Source organism: Microcaecilia unicolor, chromosome 2 (assembly GCF_901765095.1).
Source record: "Microcaecilia unicolor chromosome 2, aMicUni1.1, whole genome shotgun sequence".
Lineage (NCBI taxonomy): Eukaryota > Metazoa > Chordata > Amphibia > Gymnophiona > Siphonopidae > Microcaecilia > Microcaecilia unicolor.
The window spans coordinates 291,894,932-291,915,907 of NC_044032.1; the positions used below are offsets into that span (position 1 = coordinate 291,894,932).

A 20,976-nucleotide genomic window follows, 5' to 3' on the forward strand; every position below is an offset into this window, starting at 1 on the left:
TGCAATAATTAATGAATCTGAGACTGCAGTTTGAGAACACGGGCCAACGGAAGAAACACGCAGCCCTGCAACGTGTCGAAACGGACTCCCAGGTACTCTAACGACTGAGAAGGCTGAAGACGGCTCTTCTGCATATTGACTACCCAACCTAGGGACTCCAAGAATTCTACCACGTGAGCTATCACCTGAACACTCTCCTGGTAAGACTTCGCCCTGATCAACCAATCGTCTAAGTACGGATGGACTAAAATACCTTCCGTTCTGAGAGCTGCGGCTACTACAACCATGATCTTGGTGAACATACAAGGAGAAGTCGCGAACCTGAAGGGAAGAGCCCGAAAATGAAAGTGCTCGCCTAGCACAGCAAAACAAAGGAAACATTGATGCGCAGGACGGAGAGGGATACATAAATAGGCTTCCGTGAGGTCGAGTGACGTCAGAAACTCCACAGGACGTACCGTCACAATTACCGACCGCAAAGTCTCCATATGAAACGAGGGCACCCTGAGAGCTCAATTGGCCGCCTTGAGATCTAAAATTGGTCTGAAGGAACCCTCCCTTCTTGGGCACCAGAAAGTATATGGAATAGCGCCCTTGACGCTGTTCCGCCAAAGGAACTGGACAAATAGCCCGAAGGTCGAGAAGTCTGCAAAGAGTATCCCTGACAGCCCTGACCTTGAGCTGTGCACGGCAGGGAGATTGCAAGAAAGCGTCTGACAAAGGACGAGCAAACTCAAAGGCAGACCTGTTATCAAATAACCTCTAGTACCCACTAGACTGAAGTAATTTGGGCCCACCTCCCATAAAACTGCGCCAATCGAGCACCTATTTGAACCGGAGGCTAGGCCCGCAAACCTTCACTGTTGAGGACGGGAGGACGAAAAGGAATGGAGCAAGTCCTCTGAAAAAACCTGGAACACTGAACTGGAACTACTTTGCCCGGTCTAAACAGACGAAAATCACAGCCTCTACCACACCGGTAAAAATACCACGCCCAGACCCTCTGGGATGATCCTCAGGAAGCCTCAGGACCTTATTCTCACCAAGGCTACGCACCAGCTTGTCCAATTCATCTCCAAACAGAAAGGAACCCTTAAAGGGAAATTTACTAAGCTTGGACTTAAGAGGCCGCATCAGCAGACCAGCCACAAAGCCAAAGAGACCGACGGGCCGCAACAGAGAGAGCCATAGACTTAGATGAAGCTCGAAGCAAATCGTAAAAAGCATCCGCCAAAAAGGCCGAACCCATTTTTAACTTTGCCATTTCGGCATCCATCGCTGAAAGATCATCAGAAGTACGGTCCAAAACTCTTTCAGACCAGTGAAAAAAAGCTCTTGCTGCTAAAGACCCACAAACAGCAGCCTGCACTGCCAGCGCAGAAACATCAAAAGTATTCTTCAACAAGGATTCTATACGGCGATTCTGGGCATCCCTCAAAGCCGTCCCGCCATCCACAGGAACCATGTTTCACTTGGTAACTGTGGACACTACAGCATCTACTACCGGACAGCGCAAGAGATCTTTGTCTGAATCTGGAACAGGATAAAGCCTGACTATGGATCTAGCAAGATGAAAGGCAGAATCAGGCACCTCCCACTGTGACTGAATAATATTCCTAATATCCTGATGCATTGGAAAAGCCTGGCGAACCTGGCCATCTCTCAAAGCCGTCCCGCCATCTACAGGAACCGTGTTTCACTTGGTAACTGTGGACACTACAGCATCCTCTATCAGACAGCGCAAGAGATCTTTTTCTGAATCTGGAACAGGATAAAGCCTGACAAAAGGCAGAATCAGGCACCTCCCACTGTGCCTGAATAATATTCCTAATATCCTGATGCATTGGAAAAGACCTACCGAGCCTGTTAATACACTTTACCAGCAAATCTACTTTTCTGGACTCCGCCACCAGAGCCTCTTGCTCCTCAAAACGCAAAGTAGTGGAAACCTGCGAAATGAGGAGGAAGTGACGTCATCGGAGAAAATGGTCGCTTAAATGCCGTGCTCTGGAATACCCACAGCATATTTTGCGATTATCCCTTTCCCGAAGCGTTCAATAGCAGGCTAAATCGGAGTGGCGGGGAGATACGGAGAGAGCCTGAGTGTGGCGATGCAGACACGAGTGGAGCCAGTAAATTTGTCGCAGTTCGCGTTTGCGAGTGGCACGGCTCAGAAGCACATGGCGGATTGGGAAGAGACACCCCCCGATACACAAGAGCTATGCGGAGAGCAATCTGGTGGAGATTTGTTTCAGAAGCAAGAGCAGGCGGATCAGGGGGAGAGAAGTTTCCCGGAGCTACATACTTGGCTGCAAGAAATCCGTTCAGACCTAAAGGCGGTCCGCGCTGATCTGGCTGCCTTAGGAGCAGACCTGCAGGGAGAGATCACAAATTTAGGACGCAGAGTGGAGGAAGCGGAGGGCCGACTTGACGACCCACTCAGCGGCGATGGGGTCCCTTGACAGGCAGATCACGGACCTTTGCATCGGGCAGCAACAAGTAACTGATAAACTAGAAGATTTAGAAAATAGGAGCAGACACTGCAATCTGCGGTTTCGGGGATTACCGGAGACACCTGCATACCAAGATGCAGAATCAGTGGTCCAACGCGTGGTCAGCTCGTTGCTTTCTGCGGCGGAGTGTCCTGTGGCGCCAGATAAAGTAATCTTAGAGAGATCCCACAGAGCGCTGGGGCCGACCAGAAACAACCTACCTAAAGACATTATTGCGTGTTTTCAGGATTTTAAACTAAAGGAACTAGTACTGAAAGCCGCACGCCAAATAAATGACTTCAAATGGGACTCGTACACCGTGGAGGTCTATCAGGACCTGGCATCGGCCACCTTGAAACGAAGAGCTGATCTGACGCCAGTAACAGCTAGACTACGCGATCTGGGAATTTGTTATCGTTGGAGACATCCATTTGCGTTGGTCTTCTATAAAGATGGAAAAATGCATCAGGTCAAGTCGATTGCGGAAGCACGTGAGATCGTTCCGGAGGGAGAGCAAGCGGCAATGCTAGGGAGTGTTGGCGTGCTTTGATCGGTGGGTGGCCTGAGCTCCCACCCGAAGTGACAAAGAGTGGGGAGCAAGAGGACGCTTAACATGAAGTTCAAGAACATACAATAAGGCTAGTGATGGGGCAGACTCAAAGAGAGCCCTTTAAGTTTACTTGTTGGGTCTGTTATGGACTTGAGAAAGATGCTGAGATATTTGCGGGGGGTGAGAATAAGGCTGGCTGAAGCAGATTAGCCTATAACTGAGTTAAAGATGTTTGGGAAAGAGGTTCAAGATAAACAACAGGGTAATCAACTGTGGACATGAAGGTCACTTTCCTGCCATAAAGCACCTACTCAAATATGGAAGGGGTGCTAAGGATAAGTGGGAAGGGGAAGGGAAAGAGGGAAGGGAGAGGAAGAGGGAGAACAAGAGGGAGGGAGGGATATAAAGGTGTTGGAGGGGGGAAAGGGGAGGCAGGGAGGGGAGGGGGTGGAGGGTGTCCTTAATACATGGTGGTGGTTTGGTATGCAGGACTAACATATTATGACAGTACTTAAATGTGTGACTTTAAATGTGCGAGGCCTCAATTCACCTCAAAAACAAAATCAGATGTTTAGAGAAATGGTACGCTTAAAAGTGGATGTAACATAGTAGATGACAGCAGAAAAAGACCTGCACTGTCCATCCAGTCTGCCCAACAAGATAACTCATATGTGCTACTTTTTGTGTATACCCTACTTTGATTTGTACCTGTGCTCTTCAGGGCACAGACCGTATAAGTCTGCCCAGCACTATCCCCGCCTCCCAACCACCAGCCCTGCCTCCTTCAAGAAACGCATTTAAAACGAAGTCATGAGCATTTGGTGAGGCATAGGCGATTCCCTATAGTGCAATGTGCTTCAAGTATAGATGACAAAAAGAAACGGGGGGTACTTATAGCTCTATCAAGCGTGCTTCCATGGAGCATACATAGAACGGTAAAAGACACAGCAGGTAGATATGTGATGATAGTGGTTTCCCTATATAATGTGTATTATACTGTGTGTGTCTATGCACCTAATGAGGGTCAGAGGATGTTCTTGGGGAAGCTGGAGAAGGCTATACAAAAAAACGCAAAGGGCCAACTGTTGATAGGGGGAGACCTGAATCTTATGATAGATCCCCGAGTAGATAATTCAGGGAGTAATGTGGGCTATGCTAAGAGTGATAGAATAGCCCTAAAGGGTTGGTTGGCAAGATGGGGATTAGTAGACCTATGGAGGGAGTTGCATGGGCTCGAAAAGGACTTCACAAATTTTTCACCTAAATATAACACCTATTCGAGAATCGATTATTGGCTGGGTGATGGAACCATAAGGGGAAGAGTGAGTAAGGTAACTATTGAGCCCTGTGTCTGGTCGGACCATTCTCTGGTGGTCCTGTTGCTGAATATAGGAGGTGAGAATAGAGGACAAAGATATTGGCGTTTGAACGAGGCGACTCTGCTAGAACCACAGAACATAACTGAGATGCATAGGGGAATACATTAGATTTAATGATACGGACGATGTGCAGCCTGCTAGTCTGTGGGAGGGGCTAAAAGCAGTGGTGAGAGGACAATTTATTGCACTCCAGGCCCATCTTAATAGGGAAAAGAAAGGGCGAGAAACCATTCTTAGAAACAAGATGGCAGAGATGGAGAGAGCACATAAAGCAGATCCGACAGATAGCAAAAAGGCAGGAGAATTACATCAACTCAGGGCACAACTTAATGAACTGCAGATGGCAGATATCGCGACCCAGCTGCAACAAGCGCAACAAGAACATTTTGAGTTTGGCAATAAAGCTAGTAGGTTATTAGCACATAAGCTTAAAAAGCGAGCGCAGCGTAATTATATCTCTAGTATAAAGAATAACTCTGGAGAATTTACAAAAACAGATAAAATACAGGAAGTGTTCTGGGAACTCTATAGTCAGATGAACCAGTCTGAGAAGTCTGCAACCCCGGGGGAACTGGAGCAATACTTGAAGGGGATGGACCTTCCCAGTGTATCAGGGGTGGAGCTGGAGAAGTTATCAGGTTCCATAACCCTGGAGGATGTAGAAAGGGCAATTGCAGATCTTCCCAATAATAAATCTCCGGGGCCGGATGGATTCCCTGCAAGATTCTATAAGTTATTTGCTAAGTGGTTAGCGCCTATACTGCCGAGGGTGATTTCATCCTTTGATGAAGCGCGGGAGTTGCCGCACTCCTGGAGGCTAGCGGAGGTAGTCTTGATTTTGAAACCAGGTAAGGATCCCTTACAGTGAGGCTCCTACCGGCCGATATCGCTTTTAAATACAGATTATAAGATTTTCACTAAAATATTGGCACATAGGCTCCAGGGGGTGCTGCCACGATTAATACATGAGGAGGCGGGGTTCATCGAAGGCAGGCAAACCTTTGACAATATCAGAAGTTTTCTACATGTGATTTAACATGCCAGAGATGAGTCCACCCCAGTAATATTATTTTCGGTGGATGCAGAGAAGGCGTTCGACCGGGTAAATTGGGCTTTTTTGTTTACAATATTGAAACAGATAGGAATGGGAGACAGATTTTTGTCCTGGCTATGATTGCTATATACTAACCCGCTGGCAACCCTGAAGATAAATGGCTCGCAGTCTAGGCCGATAGAACTCCACAGGGGAACGAGACAGGGATGCGCGGTTTCTCCATTGTTGTTTGCACTGTCAATCGAACCACTAGCTAAGATGATTAGGGAACATGAGGGCATAAGGGGTGTGGTCAGAGGCAAATGAGAACTAAGATCATGCTCTTTGCTGATATATTGATGACCCTAGCCCATCCAAAACAGTCATGGAAACAGGTGATGGAGTTGATTCTTCAATACGGATAGGTGTCAGGCTTTAAAATCAATGTAACTAATTCAGAGATACTTAATCTCACAGTACCCCCTCAAGAAATAGGAGTGATACAGGAGGCATATCCATTTGTGTGGGCAGCGAAATCTATTAGATACTTAGGTATACAGATCACCTCTAAGACAGAGAACCTATTCCAGGCCAACAATCCTAAGAAGGTAAAGGAGCTGTTTGAGGACTTAGATCGCTGGGAGGGCCTGACTATATCCTGGGTGGAGAGAATTCACGCTATAAAAATGATGATATTGCCAAAATTATTATATCTATTTCTGGCTCTGCCGGTGCTGATCCCTCGGGCCTTCTTCCAACAACTAAATTGAAAAATGTTTGCCTACATTTGGCGGAACAGACCACCTAGCGTGCGTAGGATGATGATGTTCCAAACTTCAGCTGGGGGAGGTATGGGAGTCCCTAATTTCTATTTATATTATCAAGCAGCACAATTAAGGGTACTGGCAGAGTGGACCCCTAGGGGCACAAAGAAATGGCTACATTGGGAGAGAGCGTGGATGGGTACCCGCTTTTTGAGAGATATATTATGGAAGCTGGGGAGCGTTATATCGGCAGCTGCACGGAGGGTTCCGTTGGGAATGAGTCACCTGTTATAAACTTGGCTTCAAATCCAAAAAAGGGTCTTTCCGATGAGGCAATACTTTTTGCAGATGACTATATGTGGAGCACCGGGATTCCCACTGGAAGAAGCGGAGAAAACATATCAGAAATGGTAAAGTAAAGGACTTTGGGGAATTACAGGTTGAATATGGTTTGGAGGAAAAGGATTTAGTATACTATCATTGTCTGAGAAATTTTATCCTTAGGTGGGCAAGGAAGGAACTGGAATTGGCAGAAACGGGATTGGAAAAAGCTGTGAGGGGGGAGGGGAGAGGGGCAGTATAACAAGGATATATAGGGTGTTGATGCTGCTCTCTACTCCGCAAGGGTATTATATTGGAAGGTGGGAAGGTGTACTTCAGAAAAGGTACACGTCAAAGTGGTGGGCGAGTAGCTATAGACACTTATTGAAGCCATCAGTCACACAGCCACTAATCGAAAATGGATATAAAATTTTGTACTGGTGGTACATATGCCAGATAAATTACAAAAGATGTACTCACAGGTCTCAGCAGACTGTTGGAGAGATTGTGGAGAGCGGGGAACATTCATACACATATGGTGGGAGTGTCCAAAGGTACAGACATTCTGGTTACAGGTGCTTGCGATGGTCAATACGGTAGTTAAGGAGGAGTATCCCTGTCGGGCAGAATATTGTTTGCTTCATTCTCGGCCCACGAAAAGTCAGGTGCAGTCTCATAAACTGGCTATTCAATTTTTTGTGGCGGCTAAGCTGGCACTAGCAAGGGCCTGGTAACAGTTGGAGGTTCCACCTATGCAACTGGTAGTGCGCAAGGTGGATTATCTTTGCCAGATGTCAAAATTGACAGCTCTGAGAAAAGGACATCTCCAACTGTTTCAGAACATATGGCAACCATATGAACATATGAAAGATATATTAATACCACCATCATAATGTTGGGGGAAGAGGAGGGGGGGAGGGTAGGGAAGGGAGGGATGTGCAAATTGTATAACGTGTTAAGGGATGCAAGATGTTAAGGTTTGACGGTTGTTGTTGCGATGAGATGGATAATTGTGGCAATGTTGCTTGTCTTGTAAAATTTATTGAACAAAATAAAAATAAACTTGGTAAAAAAAAAAAAAAAAAAGAAACCTGCGAAATAAGCTCCTGCAGGTCATCTTTATGAAAAATCCTTACCAAGTATCCTCCCCCGCAGGAAGAGTCTCTGCTCCATCTTCCAGCTGACCGAGGTCCTCAGGTAATTGCTCTTCAGGAAACCATTCTGTCTCCTCCAAGGATGGTATTTCCTGGTCAGGGTCAAAAGAAAAAACCTCTTCTGCCTCCCAAGACTGCCTGACCTGCTTTGCAGACATAGATTGCCCCTCCAGAGTCCTCTTCACAGGAGCTTCCCCCGGAGCAGCTTTGTGCAATAGAAAGGCTTGGTACATCTGCACCACAAACTCAGACGGGAAGCCTCCTTCACCTGCTGAAGAAATGGAAGTCTGAGAAAGGGCCCAGCAGGGACGCAGCATTCAGCAAGGAATCCAAAATGGTGGCATTTTCCACCGACGTCGACGCCACCAGCGAGGCTGACCCGACCGCACCTAAAGCACCCGAATCGGACCCCCCAGCTGATGGCGCCAACGTTTTCACAGCCCCTGCTCCCTGCTCTACTGAGGTGCAAAATTTGCAGACACCGCTCGTATCGACTACCTGCCGCTGACAGACGCCATTGCGTCTGGCCCCAAACCACTGCGAGGAAATTCAGCCCAAAGCAACAAAAACCAAAGTAAGCTGCCACACAACAGTAAAAGAGCTGCCCTGCTCGATTAAAGTCCAAAACAGTGAGAAGTAAATAAGATTGAAAGCTCGTTATTATTATTATTTTTTTTTTTAAGTAGTTGCCTCTCCCTGCCTCTAAAGCTCTTCCCCTGAAGAGCTTGAGGAAACTGATTTTTTTAAACTGAGCTTTTCTGCTGATTAAAGAAGCACAGCTCATTTGTTTTAAAATTTCCATGTCGCTGCATTATATCTATTGATTCAGTCACATATATGTTTCTTGAACCCCAAAAAATGAAGGTTTTTATTAGTTCTAGAGAAAGTAGAGAAATTCAACCTTGAATGTTCAATGGGTTGATACGCTGATATTCGGCTGTGAGTAATTGCATGACACCGCTCTTTAGATTATGTTGTATATTTCCTTCCTTTTTTTTTTTTCCTTGTTTCTTGCCCGATAAATTGTGGTCTAAATGTATTTTGGATTATTTCATGATTTGCAATATTCTGACAATTTCTATTTCTTTTCTTCCGACATTTATGTTGTATGACTAAATGTATTATAAAATTCAATAAAAATAAAATAAAAAAAAAAAAGAAGCACAGCTCCAAATAACACTAGGGAGGATATGGGGGGAGGGACTCAGCCACACGAGTGTAACACCCCCAAGGCGCTAAGCGACCCCCACGGGCCTCTGCCTCTCAGTAACAGGCTTTTTTTTTTTTTTTTTACGGATGCACAGAAAAACTAATCCAGCTAAACAAAAATACAATAAAGAATAGAAAAAGACAAAGAATGAGACAGAAGGACTCACCACCTTCCACCTGCTGGAGACAGATTACTGGATCTTTCTCTAGCTGGCAAAGGCTCTTATTTGCTCTCTACAGAGTCACAGTTTTTTTTCTCAGTCTCCACCTGCTGAAAGACATGCATAACCCATCAGTCACATTCTGGGCCGGTCCAGAGAGACGCTAAGGAACAAACCTTGACCAATTCTTTCTCCCACCCACTGCTAGGTAGGACTTCTCATTCTTATTTATTTATGCATTCTTGTATCTTACTATTATCCAAGAACACGTTTTGGTTCAAAGTGGCTTACAATAGTGTTGTGCAATGTGAAGAGGGCATCTATAGTTTGTGTGGTTATTCATAGAGATTTTGTAGAGACAGATTTGAAGAGAAAAAGGTAGCGGTAGCTTTTGTGTTCAACTGTAGAGTTTTGCTGATATTTATTCATACCGTTTTTGAAGAGGTAAATCTGAAAGGAACACCAGCTAACTTATTACATGTTGAAAAAGAATGCAGGTTCTGAGACCAACCTCTACCACAGTGAGTCACTCCAGAGCAATAAAGACAAAGGAAACCAAAGCAAATAGATTATGCTGTCCTGTATAAAGAACTGGTGTGGCCAACCTCACCTGCGAGTGCTTGAAGACATCCTTACCCACCAGGTCCAGATTGACAGGGTCTTTTATGGAGCCCACATACTCGGAGACTGCCTTGATTACTACATCACAAGGTGGCAGGACCAACTGGTGAGCACGAACCTAGACACAGAACTTTGCACTTCAGAACTAGAATTAGATACAATACAGAGCAAAGAAATGCCAGGGTCTAATCTCTTCAGCGCAGGATTTTCAAGAAGATAAGGCAGTTTGGTGAGCCTCACACATTTTACATCCTCTTTTTCTACAGGAGCTTGTGGCTAATGACTGAATTCAGTGTGTCTCAAGGTTCAGTTGGGGGGGGAGGGAAAGGTGTACTAACTGCTCTGTGAGTCATGACACTGCTAACGGTATTATCAAAACTACAGTAATTTCAGGTATCTTGATATTGAAGTATTAGATTTTCTATGATAGAATCTATTAGTAGGCTGCAAGTTCTGCAATTACTAGAAGACCTACTGGAGACACAGTCGCCCAGGTAAATGGGTCTGTCTAGAAGGCTAAGTGGGAGTCCTAGAAGGCCAAATGTTCAGACAGTGGCAATGGTTATACAGCTGGCTCTATGGAATATTGCAGAACTTTGTATACAGACATGGGAGAGGGAAGAGAAGTGCTGGAGGGAACACAAAGAGGATCTTGTATAATCTAATAATCAGAACAGTAGAACAAGAGATGACAAAAAAAAAAAAAAAAAAGATTGCCCTGGAAAAAAAAGTAGCTTCACACACTCTATGGGTTGCAGCTAAGATATATCCTTAGTAGTGTGGACAGAATAACTAAGCAGGCTGTCTGAACTAGATTTCTTTTTTTTCCCCCACCATCACAGACTATTAATATGAGAAAAGCTAAGGATATAGTGCCTTACAGACAGTTTATATGGTATTATTAGGGCTATCCAATGCCACAAGAGATACAGAATACAAGTGTCAGTGCAGAAGCACAAAAACTAATCAAAAGGTGCATTTCATTCTGCTCTACAGAATCAGCTGTTTTCTATATAGAGGGTAAAACAAGAGGGTGACCTCTACATAGAAAGTTAGATGAATTATCCTCACCTTGAGTGAAGCCAAAGGGTGGTCTGGTCCTAGCAAGCTCCAGTGAAAAGCTGCTAAGTCTTCATCTGGCAAAATATGGTTTCCTGAAAACAGAAAATACTCCCATTATTGCCAGAAACAAGTTCTACTCTATTCCAGTGTGTGTTCTTCCCTTAATCCACCATTACTTCAAGTTCTCCAAAAATAATATTCTAGTACCCCGGTACCAGGGGTGGAAAAGCATTAAGATATCAGTCTCTAGATAGTTTTCTATAGCAGACTGGGGTCTTGGAGACAACCCATACCCATTTTGAATTTTCAGAAATACGGGAAGTTTGGGGGGGGGGGGGGGAGGGTCTTAAATATTTCTAAACTAAGCACTGTCTAGTTCCTGTGATATAATTCCTAGTCACTCAGCAAATACTTTACATCTGTTTTATTACTTATTGCAGTGTTTCCCAAGTCCAGTCCTGGAGTACCCCTTGCCAGTCAGGTTTTCAGGATGTCTGCAATGAATATGCATGAACTTGATTTTCATACATATTTATTGTGGATATCCTGAAAACCTGATTGGCAAGGGATACTCCAAGCTCAGACTTGGGAAACCCTGGCTTATTGGAATTGCCTTTTATAATGCTTGCTGTGTGCATGAAATCAATAAAAAATAACTTGGGAAAAAATTTAACAAGTCCATCCAAAATAGAGAACAGGAGATCTAGATAAAAGTACTATTGCGAGAAGAACAACATTTGACATTTGAATTTCATACTCTCAGTCCAAAAGGTCTGAATGTTGAATTGGATCTCACAGTTTTTCTCTAACCAATGTTTTCTAACCATATGGTTTTGTATTTTATCCTTCTACCTTCCACAATTTGAGTATCACTCAAATACTTGTCTTTTTCACCCTTAGATATTGTCAGTGCACTATCATTTTCATACATTTAGATTATTACCACATTTACATACATATTTATATAGATACTAGCATAAAAGGCCCATTTCTGACACAAATGAAACGGGCGCTAGCAAGGTTTTCCTCGGAGTGTGTATGTTTGAGAGAGTGTGTGTGAGTGAGACTGTGTGCGAGTGTGTGTGTGCGACAGAGAGAGAGTGAGACTGTGTGCGAGTGTGTGACAGAGAGAGAGTGAGAATGTGTGGTTAGTGGGGTCCCTCAGGGGTCTGTGCTGGGTCTGCTGCTTTTTAACATATTTATAAATGACCTCGAGATGGGAGTAACTAGTGAGGTAATTAAATTCGCAGATGACACAAAATTATCCAGGGTCGTCTCGTCGCGGGAGGAGTGTGAAAAATTACAAGAAGACCTCGTGAGACTGGGGGATTGGGTGTCCAAATGGCAGATGAAGTTCAACGTTGACAAGTGCAAAGTGATGCATGTGGGAAGGAGGAACCCGAATTACAGCTATGTTATGCAAGGTTCCGCGTTAGGAGTTACGGACCGAGAAAGGGATCTGGGAGTCATCGTGGATAGGACTTTGAAATCTTCCGCTCAATGTGCTGCGGCGGCTAAGAAGGCGAACAGAATGTTGAGTATTATTAGAAAAGGGATGGAAACCAAGCATGAGGATATTATAATGCCGTTATATCGCTCCATGGTGCGACCGCACCTGGAGTATTGTGTTCAGTTCTGGTCGCCTTATCTCAAAAAAGATATAAAGGAATTGGAGAAGGTGCAGAGAAGGGCGACAAAAATGATAAAAGGGATGGGACGACTACCCTATGAGGAGAGGTTAAGACAGCTAGGACTCTTTAGCCTGGAGAGAAGGCGGCTGAGAGGTGATATGATAGAGGTTTACAAAATAATGAGCGGGATAGAGTGGACAGATGTGAAGTGTTTGTTTAGGCTTTCTAACAATAATAGAACCAGGGGACACAAGATGAAATTAGAATGTGGTAGGTTTAAAACAAATTGGAGAAAGTTTTTCTTTACTCAGCGCGTAGTTAGACTCTGGAAATCATTGCCGGAGAAGGTAGTGACGACAGCTGGCCTTGCTGAGTTTAAAGGGGGTCTGGCCAGATTTCTGAAAGAAAAGTCCATTGATCGTTATTAAATTTTGGTTTTTTTGCCAGGTTCTTGGGGCCTGGATTGGCCGCTGTCAGAGACAGATTGCTGGGCTTGATGGACCTTTGGTCTTTTCTCAGCATGGCAGTGCTTATGTGCAAGTGTGTGTGTGTGTGAGAATAAGAGTGTGCCAGGGTGCCTCCCTCCCTCGGCCCCCCCTCCCTCTCTCCCTCCCAGTTCCAGGGTCCTCCCTCCCTCCCTCCCAAGCTCCAGGGCCCCCCCCCTTCCCTCCCTGCGAGTTCCAGGTTCATCCCCCCTCTCCCTCCCAGTTCCAGGGTTCCCCTCTCAGTCCGAGGGTACCCCCTCCCTTGAAGTTCCAGGGTCATCCCCCCCTTCCAGGATACTTCCTCCTCCCTCTTCATCTGTAAGCTGTCCCTTGTTTTTTGGGGGGTTTTTTTGTAAATTGGGGGGGGGGGGGGGGGGTTGGTGGGTTTCTGGGCTTGCGAAATGGGAGGGAGTGGTGAGGGGCATTGAATGTGGTAAGTGTTGCTGGGTTCTTATAGAGAGAGATATGAAGGGCTACAGCAAGCAACAGCTGTTCGTTTCCAAGGGGCACACAAAGGACTGTTGTGGGAGAAAAGGTCTCGCTGGAACTGAGTCGGGGGGGGGGGGGGGGGGGGGGAGTCTGGAACACGGAGGGATGACTTTTAAATTCTGGGTGGGATGCATGGTGGAAGGCGAACAGTGACCTCGAGGGGGGGTGCGGCGCGGCAGTGGTGGTCAGACTCGGGACTGTAGTGGGGAGTGTGTGGAGGGTTTGTATGTGTGTGAAAATTTGGGAGGGGGAGCAGTGGCGACCTCAGGGGGGGGGTGAAGGGGTGAGTGGTAGTGGCGACCTGGGGGGGCATGGCGTTGCGGCGAGGGCAGGTCCTTGTGCTGCTGTCGTGCGGTTGGTCAGCGCTGCGGATGACGTACCCGGAACTACATGTCGTCAATTCAGAAGATAGAGCCTTACAGAGTGCACGAATGCTTCAAGGTTTCACTTTCTCGGCTTCAGAACGTTGGAGGTGCTTTTTATTATATAGGATAGGATACAAATGTAAAATAAATAAATAAATATCCTTGATTATACAGGTTTCATATGATCTTTAGCTATTTCAGTGTTTATCTCCTTGTGTTTTTGCACATCAGCAATATTTTGTCTTATTTTTACATTTTCTATTTCGTTTTTACATTGTTAATCCTCTTTAGTTTCCATTAGGTTGATTGCTCTCTTCAGTTCTTACTTTCCAGATTACTATCCACTTTTCATAACCTGGATACTTTTCTTGGACAGACCGTGATGGGGCATTTTGATATATAGTACCCATGCCATGCTTTTATTTTGTACATCTTTTGTATATTTTATTTTGGCTTATATATTACAATCGTTTTGCCCATTTTATTGTTTCTATGGTGGTTTTACTTTTTTTTACCAGTAGGATGGTGGTTACTTAACACACTTTCTATTTCTCAATATCATATCTGACATCATACACTATTTGAATACATTAATATATTATTATTTCTAGAGGTCGGCACACCGTTACTACATTTTGCTGCTTGTTAGACGCGACTCTTTGCAACAGCGTTTTGTCATTTTAATCTTTTTAGGTAAGATGACATTTACACACCTCCCCTAGCCGGTTTGTGTTACAGGATGTTGTCAGTGCTTTTGTTTTTACCCTTCTTGCTCTTATGTTGTTTGGTTCCCCTTTCCTGCCACTTACCACTGTTTGTTTTGGTTTTTTTTGTCCACAATGGTGCTGTTTTACCATCAGTTCCTTTGCACGGGGCCACAAGTTTTGCGATATTAAGAGTTTTTCAGCTTTTTGCATAGTCTTCTCCCTAGTGAGACCTTATTTTTATATTTTCCATATTGACGGAAAATAGGTTTTATTGTACTTATTATTGATTTATATACCCTCATTTTTCATGCTGGCTCACACTTTGGTGCGGCTTTGTTACACATGTTTTTTAGCCGAGGCACCCATACTGTTTTTTTATTATTTATTCTCTTTTCTTACATCTGTCCTTTTATAGTTGGCTTTCATCCTAGTTCTCTTTCACGTTATACAGATTTTTTTTTTCACTTAGCATTCAGTTTTTACATACGTATTTTCTTACAGCACCGACCTGACGTCATAGCTGACATCAGACACATCAGCATATTTTAACATCAGATGTCGGTGCTCTCACAACTTACTATACTACTTGCTGGCTGCACTCCAATTTGACAGCGCTTTTTTAAGTCACATGCCTTTAGTTTGCTGACAGAGATACATCGTTTTTTCTGCTTACCTTTTCCCTGCATATTTTTATCAGTTTTTTTAGACTGTCTTTTTTACAAGTTCCTCTGTGGTTTGTCGTCAGCCTGACCATCACTGCTGCTTTAGCTTTAGACAGCCACTTACTACATTAGTTGAGTTTTTTTGTTTCTGTTCTTTTTTTTTTGTTCTGCTTTTTATTTTTCTCTCTTAAAACCTTAATTTGTTTCTTATTCCTTAGGCTTTTTCAACACTTTCAGAGGTTTGTGCAGATATTATTTGACAACTCACAGGTACTTACTGCCACCAATCACATAGATCACTTTGGTTCCGTCTACATCTTTCTCTCTCCTTGATTGCTCCCATATTATTAGTTAAGATTACATACTTGTGGTAAGTATAAATACCATGCCTATATGTATTTGTATCATGATGCTTGCCCTGTATATATATTGGTTTATACACATGCTTACCTATTTTCATGTATGAGTATCTTTTTGCCATATTTTTCATAAAGCTTTAGGCTTGGATTCATATCTTGCTCATAACGTACTGCTTTTAAATTTGTTCAAGATTATCTTTTTTATATCATATATTTTGTTTCCATATTTTTACTCAAGGATTGACTATATATGATAGACCTATGTCATGTTTATATTACCATGGGTCATTATGTGCGTTTATACGTTTGTATTATCTTCACCAACTGTGTCATTTTATTTTATGTATATGCTTTTGCAGTTTTATGATATATTTTTTTATATATATGAATTTGTTTAGGGACTCTTGAGGCAGCCCTTTGCAGCCAAAATACGATTTGTGTCGAGTTCATTTTACTGTGAATAAAGCAGGGGCGTATCTGCGTGGGGCCTCAGGGGCCTGGGCCCCCGCAGATTTCGCCCTGGACCCCCCTACCGCTGCCAACCCTCCCCCTCCGTTGCTCGCCTACCTTCGCTGGCGGGGGACCCCAACCCCCGCCAGCCGAGGTCCGCGTCCTCCTGCCGCTGCCGGCTGCCTTTGGTCCTTTAATTCTTCCATTGAAGCTGGCGCCGACGAAAGTTTCTTTTGAGTCTGACGTCGCTGCACGTTGTACGTGCAGGACGTCAGACTCAGAAATTGTTTCTGAGTCTGACGTCCTGCACGTACAACGTGCAACGACGTCAGATTCAAAAGAAACTTTTTCGTCGGCGCCAGCTTCAATGGAAGAATGAAAGGACCAAAGGCAGCCGGCAGCGGCAGGAGGACGCGGACCTCGGCTGGCGGGGGTTGGGGTCCCCCGCCAGCGAAGGTAGGCGAGCAACGGAGGGGGAGGGTTAGCAATGGCAGCGGCTGGGGGGAGGGGGATCGGCAATGGCGGCGGCGGGGGGGGGGGGGGTGGGGGGGCTATAATGTGCCCCCCCTCTCTGGCCCTGGCCCCCCCTACCGCCGCAGTTCAGATACGCCCCTGGAATAAAGTCTCTGATGTGAAGTGTTTCAGTCCATTGGATGTCTTTATTCTGCATCATCCTTCGTGTCACCCCCCACTGTGTGTGTTTTCTTGCTGTGTGTCTAGCAGGGCTCCGATGAACTCCAATTGCTGAATGGGATGGAGATGCTGCTTGGGGTAGTTTAAAACGAACCCCAGTAGCTCTAATGACCAAATAGTTCTCCACATGGATTCCCAAGCACCGTCCTTTGACATGCTCTTCACCAACCAATTGTCCAGATAAGGAAACAAATGGACTACCAGTCTGCATAGCAACACTGCAACTACTGTAAGACACTTGGTAAAAACCCTGGCAGCCAACACGAAGCCAAAAGGCAACGCGCAGTACTGGAAGTAATATGTCCTGTGACCTGGAAGTATCGGGATGCGAGTGTAAGCATCCTTCAAGTCCAGAGAGCATAGCCAATCGTTTTCCTGAATCATGGGGAGAAGGGTACCCAGGAAAACTACCCTGAACTTTTGACTAGGAATTTATTCAGGGTCCTTAGGTCTAGGATGGGATACATCCCCTCCCCAGGAGTACCTGGAACATAATCCCAGCCCTTCTTCCCCTGGTGGAACAGGCTTGACTGCATGAGCCTTCAGAAGGGTGGAGAGTTCCTCTGCAAGTACCTGTTCATGCTAAGAGCTGAAGTAATGAGCTCTCAGTGGACAATTTGGTGGTCTTTGTCGCCAATGCAAGGCGTAACCAAGACAGACTATTTGAAGAACCCACTGGTCGGAGGTCACAAGGGGGCCATCTTTTGTGGAATATCTTCAGCCTCCCACTGAGCAGCAAGCCATCCAGTAGGGTCACTGTTACTGTGGCTATGCTCTGCTGGAGCCAATCAACAGCTTGCCCGCTGTTTCGACTGGGGAGTTGCTGGGGCCTTAGGCACATGCTGTTGATGGGAACAAGTGAGCTGGGGTTGAGCGTACTGAGGTGGGTGAGAGAAGGCAGTGTATCTACGTCTCTGCGAATAGTAGGCACCCTTCCTCGGCTTGCTAATATACCTCCTAGAGGAGGAGGCAGATAGAGAAGGTGCCCAGCAGGGGAGAGAATGGATGGTATCAGTGCATTTCTTGATTTGGTCAGCAACCTCCTCAACCTTCTCTCCAAAAAGATTGTCCCCCCAGCATCGGGTATCCGCCAACCTCTGCTGAACTGCTGGTTCCAAGTCAGAGACATGCAGCCATGAGAGTCTGAGCACTGCTATACTTTAGACAGATACTGGAAGCCATATCAAAAGTGTTGTAGACGCCCCTAGCCAAGAACTTATGATATGCCTTCTGCTGCTTGGCCAACTGGCGAAGTGATTTAGCTTGCTCCAGAGGGCCAGTGCCTGCAAATCTAGCAGCTTGCGCACTGAGTCCCACAAGCATACACTCATGAAGAGCTAGTAAGATTGAATAAGAGACACAAGCATACAGGCCTGAAACATCTTACGCCTAAAAGAGTCCAAGGTTGTAGCTTCCCTGCATAGGAGAACTGAAGCATATTCTCTAGAACTCTTGGTCTTTTGAGGGAAGATTCAATCAACATTGGGACACGCTAGGGAGGTAAAATTACTTGATGAAATCAAGGACAGCTTTATGGAGCAGCTGGTACAGGCACCGACGAGAGAAGGAAAAATTCTAGACCTAGTTCTTAGTGGAGCGCATGATCTGGTGCTGGGGCCGCTTGATAACAGTGATCATAATATGATTGCATTTGATATTAGCTTTGAAGTATACATAGGAAATCAAATACGTTAGCGTTTAACTTTAAAAAAGGAGACTATGATAAAATGAGAAGAACGGTGAAAAGAGGAGCGACTGCAAGGGTCAAAAACGTACATCGGGCGTGGATGCTGTTCAAAAACACCATCCTGGAAGCCCAGGACAAATATATTCCGCTTATTAAAAAAGGAGGACGGAAGGAGTCACGTGGTGCGATGCAGGAGTAAAGTCGTGTTTGAGCGGAGCTCCTGCCAGTCCCCCTCATCTTACGCCTTTATTGAGCCCAAAAGTGGATTAAACGAACTCCCGTCTTTGCAGAACGATAGATCGGAGATCGGGCTGTGTGCCGTCTTGAAGGTCTGATCAGGGGGAGGTTCTGCTCTAGTAAGGTGCGTGCAGAGAGGAGGAGAAGAAGTTTGAGGGGTTTCTTCACTGGGGAATGTAGAAGGGAGGGGTGCAGGCTGGGACACTTCTCCCTTAATTTTAAAGTTAACCGCTTACTTAGGCCATCTCCTGTAGGATATGTTAAACTAGTGTCCCAGAATGGGGGGGGGGGGGGGGGGGTATTTCCTCCCCGACAAAGTGAAGTAAGATCTTGCAAACTTTAAATAGACAAAAAGCACACTAGCAATGCTTCAGGAGACGCATTTGTCTGCAGCAGAACACAAAAAGTTATGTAGATGGTGGGTGGGAGATTACATGGAGAGTCCGACGCACAATAAGAAAGCGGGAGTTATCTTATTCCGCAAGGGACTCCACATTGCCAAAAAAACGGTTGATTACAGACCCATTGGGAAGATACGTTCTCCTGGAGGTCCACGTGAATAATCATCCTCTGTTATTAGTTAATGTTTATGCACCTAACCAATATAACAGGCGTTTCTTTCAAACAATAGTGCGACATGTACATTCTTTTGCTCAGATTCCAATAGTTATGGGGGGTGACTGCAACTCAGTATATGACCCGTTAATGGACAGTACGGGTTCCTCTAGGGTAGGACCTGTGAATTTGACGAGGGGAGTGGGAAAATTAGGTTCTTACCTTGGTAATTTTCTTTCCTTTAGTCACAGCAGATGAATCAATTAACTCATGGGTTGTATCCGCCTACCAGCAGGTGGAGATAGAGAACACTGAAAAACCATAGTGCCTCTTGGACGGCTAACCCCAACTGCCTTCAGTATTTGAGATTTCCAAAGAAGAGTGAACCATAAAGGTATAGTAACAAACTTTCCTCACAGCAAACACCCCAGAACAGGAGCAACAAAGGAGGGACAATCTCAACCTCCTGTAGTAGAACATCATGTAGACCTCCTGTAGTAGAACATCATGTAGAAATTCTGATAACTGTTTTCCAACTTCTCCCAATGAGAGTGGTATCTGCATGAAAGATCTGAACAAAAAACAAAGTCAGACAGGGAGGGATCATGGATTCATCTACTGTGACTAAAGAAAAGAAAATTACCAAGGTAAGAACCTAATTTTCCCTTCCTTGTCATCAGCAGCAGATGAATCCATTAACTGATGGGATGTAAAAAACAATTCCTACTAAGAGTGGGAAAAGGCCACACCACGAGCCAATACTTGAGCTCCAAAAATAGCGTCTTGCTTCGCTGCAACATCCAGCCTGTAATGCCAGGCAAAAGAGAGCTGAGAAGCCCAAGTAGCCGCACTACATATCTCTTGAAGAGAGAGTGCACCCGTTTCAGCCCACGAGGAGGAAATCGCTCTCGTGCAATGCGCCTTAAACGCTTCAGGCGGAGACCGACCTGAAAGCAGATAAGCAGAAAAAATTACTTCCTTGACCCAACGGGCTATAGTGGCCTTAGACGCTGGATCTCCATGCCGAGGACCTGACAACAGAACAAAAAGGTGATCAGAAGTCCTGAAGTCATTTGACATCTGAAGATACTGCACCAGCGCTCTGCGGACATCCAAAAGATGTAGCTGCCCAAAGGAGTCCAGGAACTCTTCCCTAGAAAAGGAAGTAAGGAAAATAGCCTGGTTCAGGTGAAACGTTAAACCACTTTAGGCTGGAAGGAAGGCACTGTATGTACCGTCACTCCGGACTCCAAGAATTGCAGAAAAGGGTCCCGACAGGACAGCGCCTGCAGCTCAGACACGCGTCTAGCCGATGTGATGGCCACCAAAAAGACTGTCTTAAGAGTCACATCCTTCTCCGAAGCTCGCCTAAGCGGCTCGGGCGAACACTGAAGAGCCTTCAACACTAGCCCCAGGTTCCAGGCCAGACAGGGCAACCGGACAGGAGGACGGAGCCTAAGCACCCCTCTGAGAAATCTGGCAATGTCCGGATGAGCAGCAAAGGACAAGCCAGCGACCTTCCCTCGATAGCATAATGCTACCACTTGCACCCACAGGGAATTGTAAGCCAGGCCTTTTTGTAAGTCCTCCTGCAAAAAGTCCAGCACAGTTGAGACTGTAGCTTGCGTGGGTGTGATCACCTTTGAAACACTCCACACCTCAAATTTGCGCCAGATCCGAGCATAAGCTGCAGAGGTGGACCTCTTGCGGGCCTGCAAGAGAGTGGAGATGACCTTATTAGAGTAGCCCTTGTCTCTCAATTGCGCCCTCTCAATAGCCAGGCCTTAAGACCAAATCGGCAGGGATCCTCCATAGTCACCGGACCCTGAACCAACAGGTTCGGCACCAGGGGCAAATGCACCGGAGCGTCCACCAACATCCGGCGGAGATCCGCATACCACGGATGCCTT

At 45.5% G+C, this 20,976-nt stretch overlaps 1 protein-coding gene across 1 annotated transcript in view; it reads right to left on the bottom strand.

The window, feature by feature from the left end:
• The window catches only part of FAM120C (family with sequence similarity 120C), a 326,238-nt gene that overhangs the window by 205,460 nt on the left and 99,802 nt on the right, over nucleotides 1-20,976 (bottom strand). The window contains exons 3-4 of the mRNA XM_030194274.1: nucleotides 10,756-10,838; nucleotides 9,674-9,802 (exon numbers count right to left, since the gene is read on the bottom strand). Of these exons, the coding sequence (XP_030050134.1) occupies nucleotides 9,674-9,802; nucleotides 10,756-10,838 (212 nt within the window). The remainder of the gene's footprint in view (nucleotides 1-9,673; nucleotides 9,803-10,755; nucleotides 10,839-20,976) is intronic.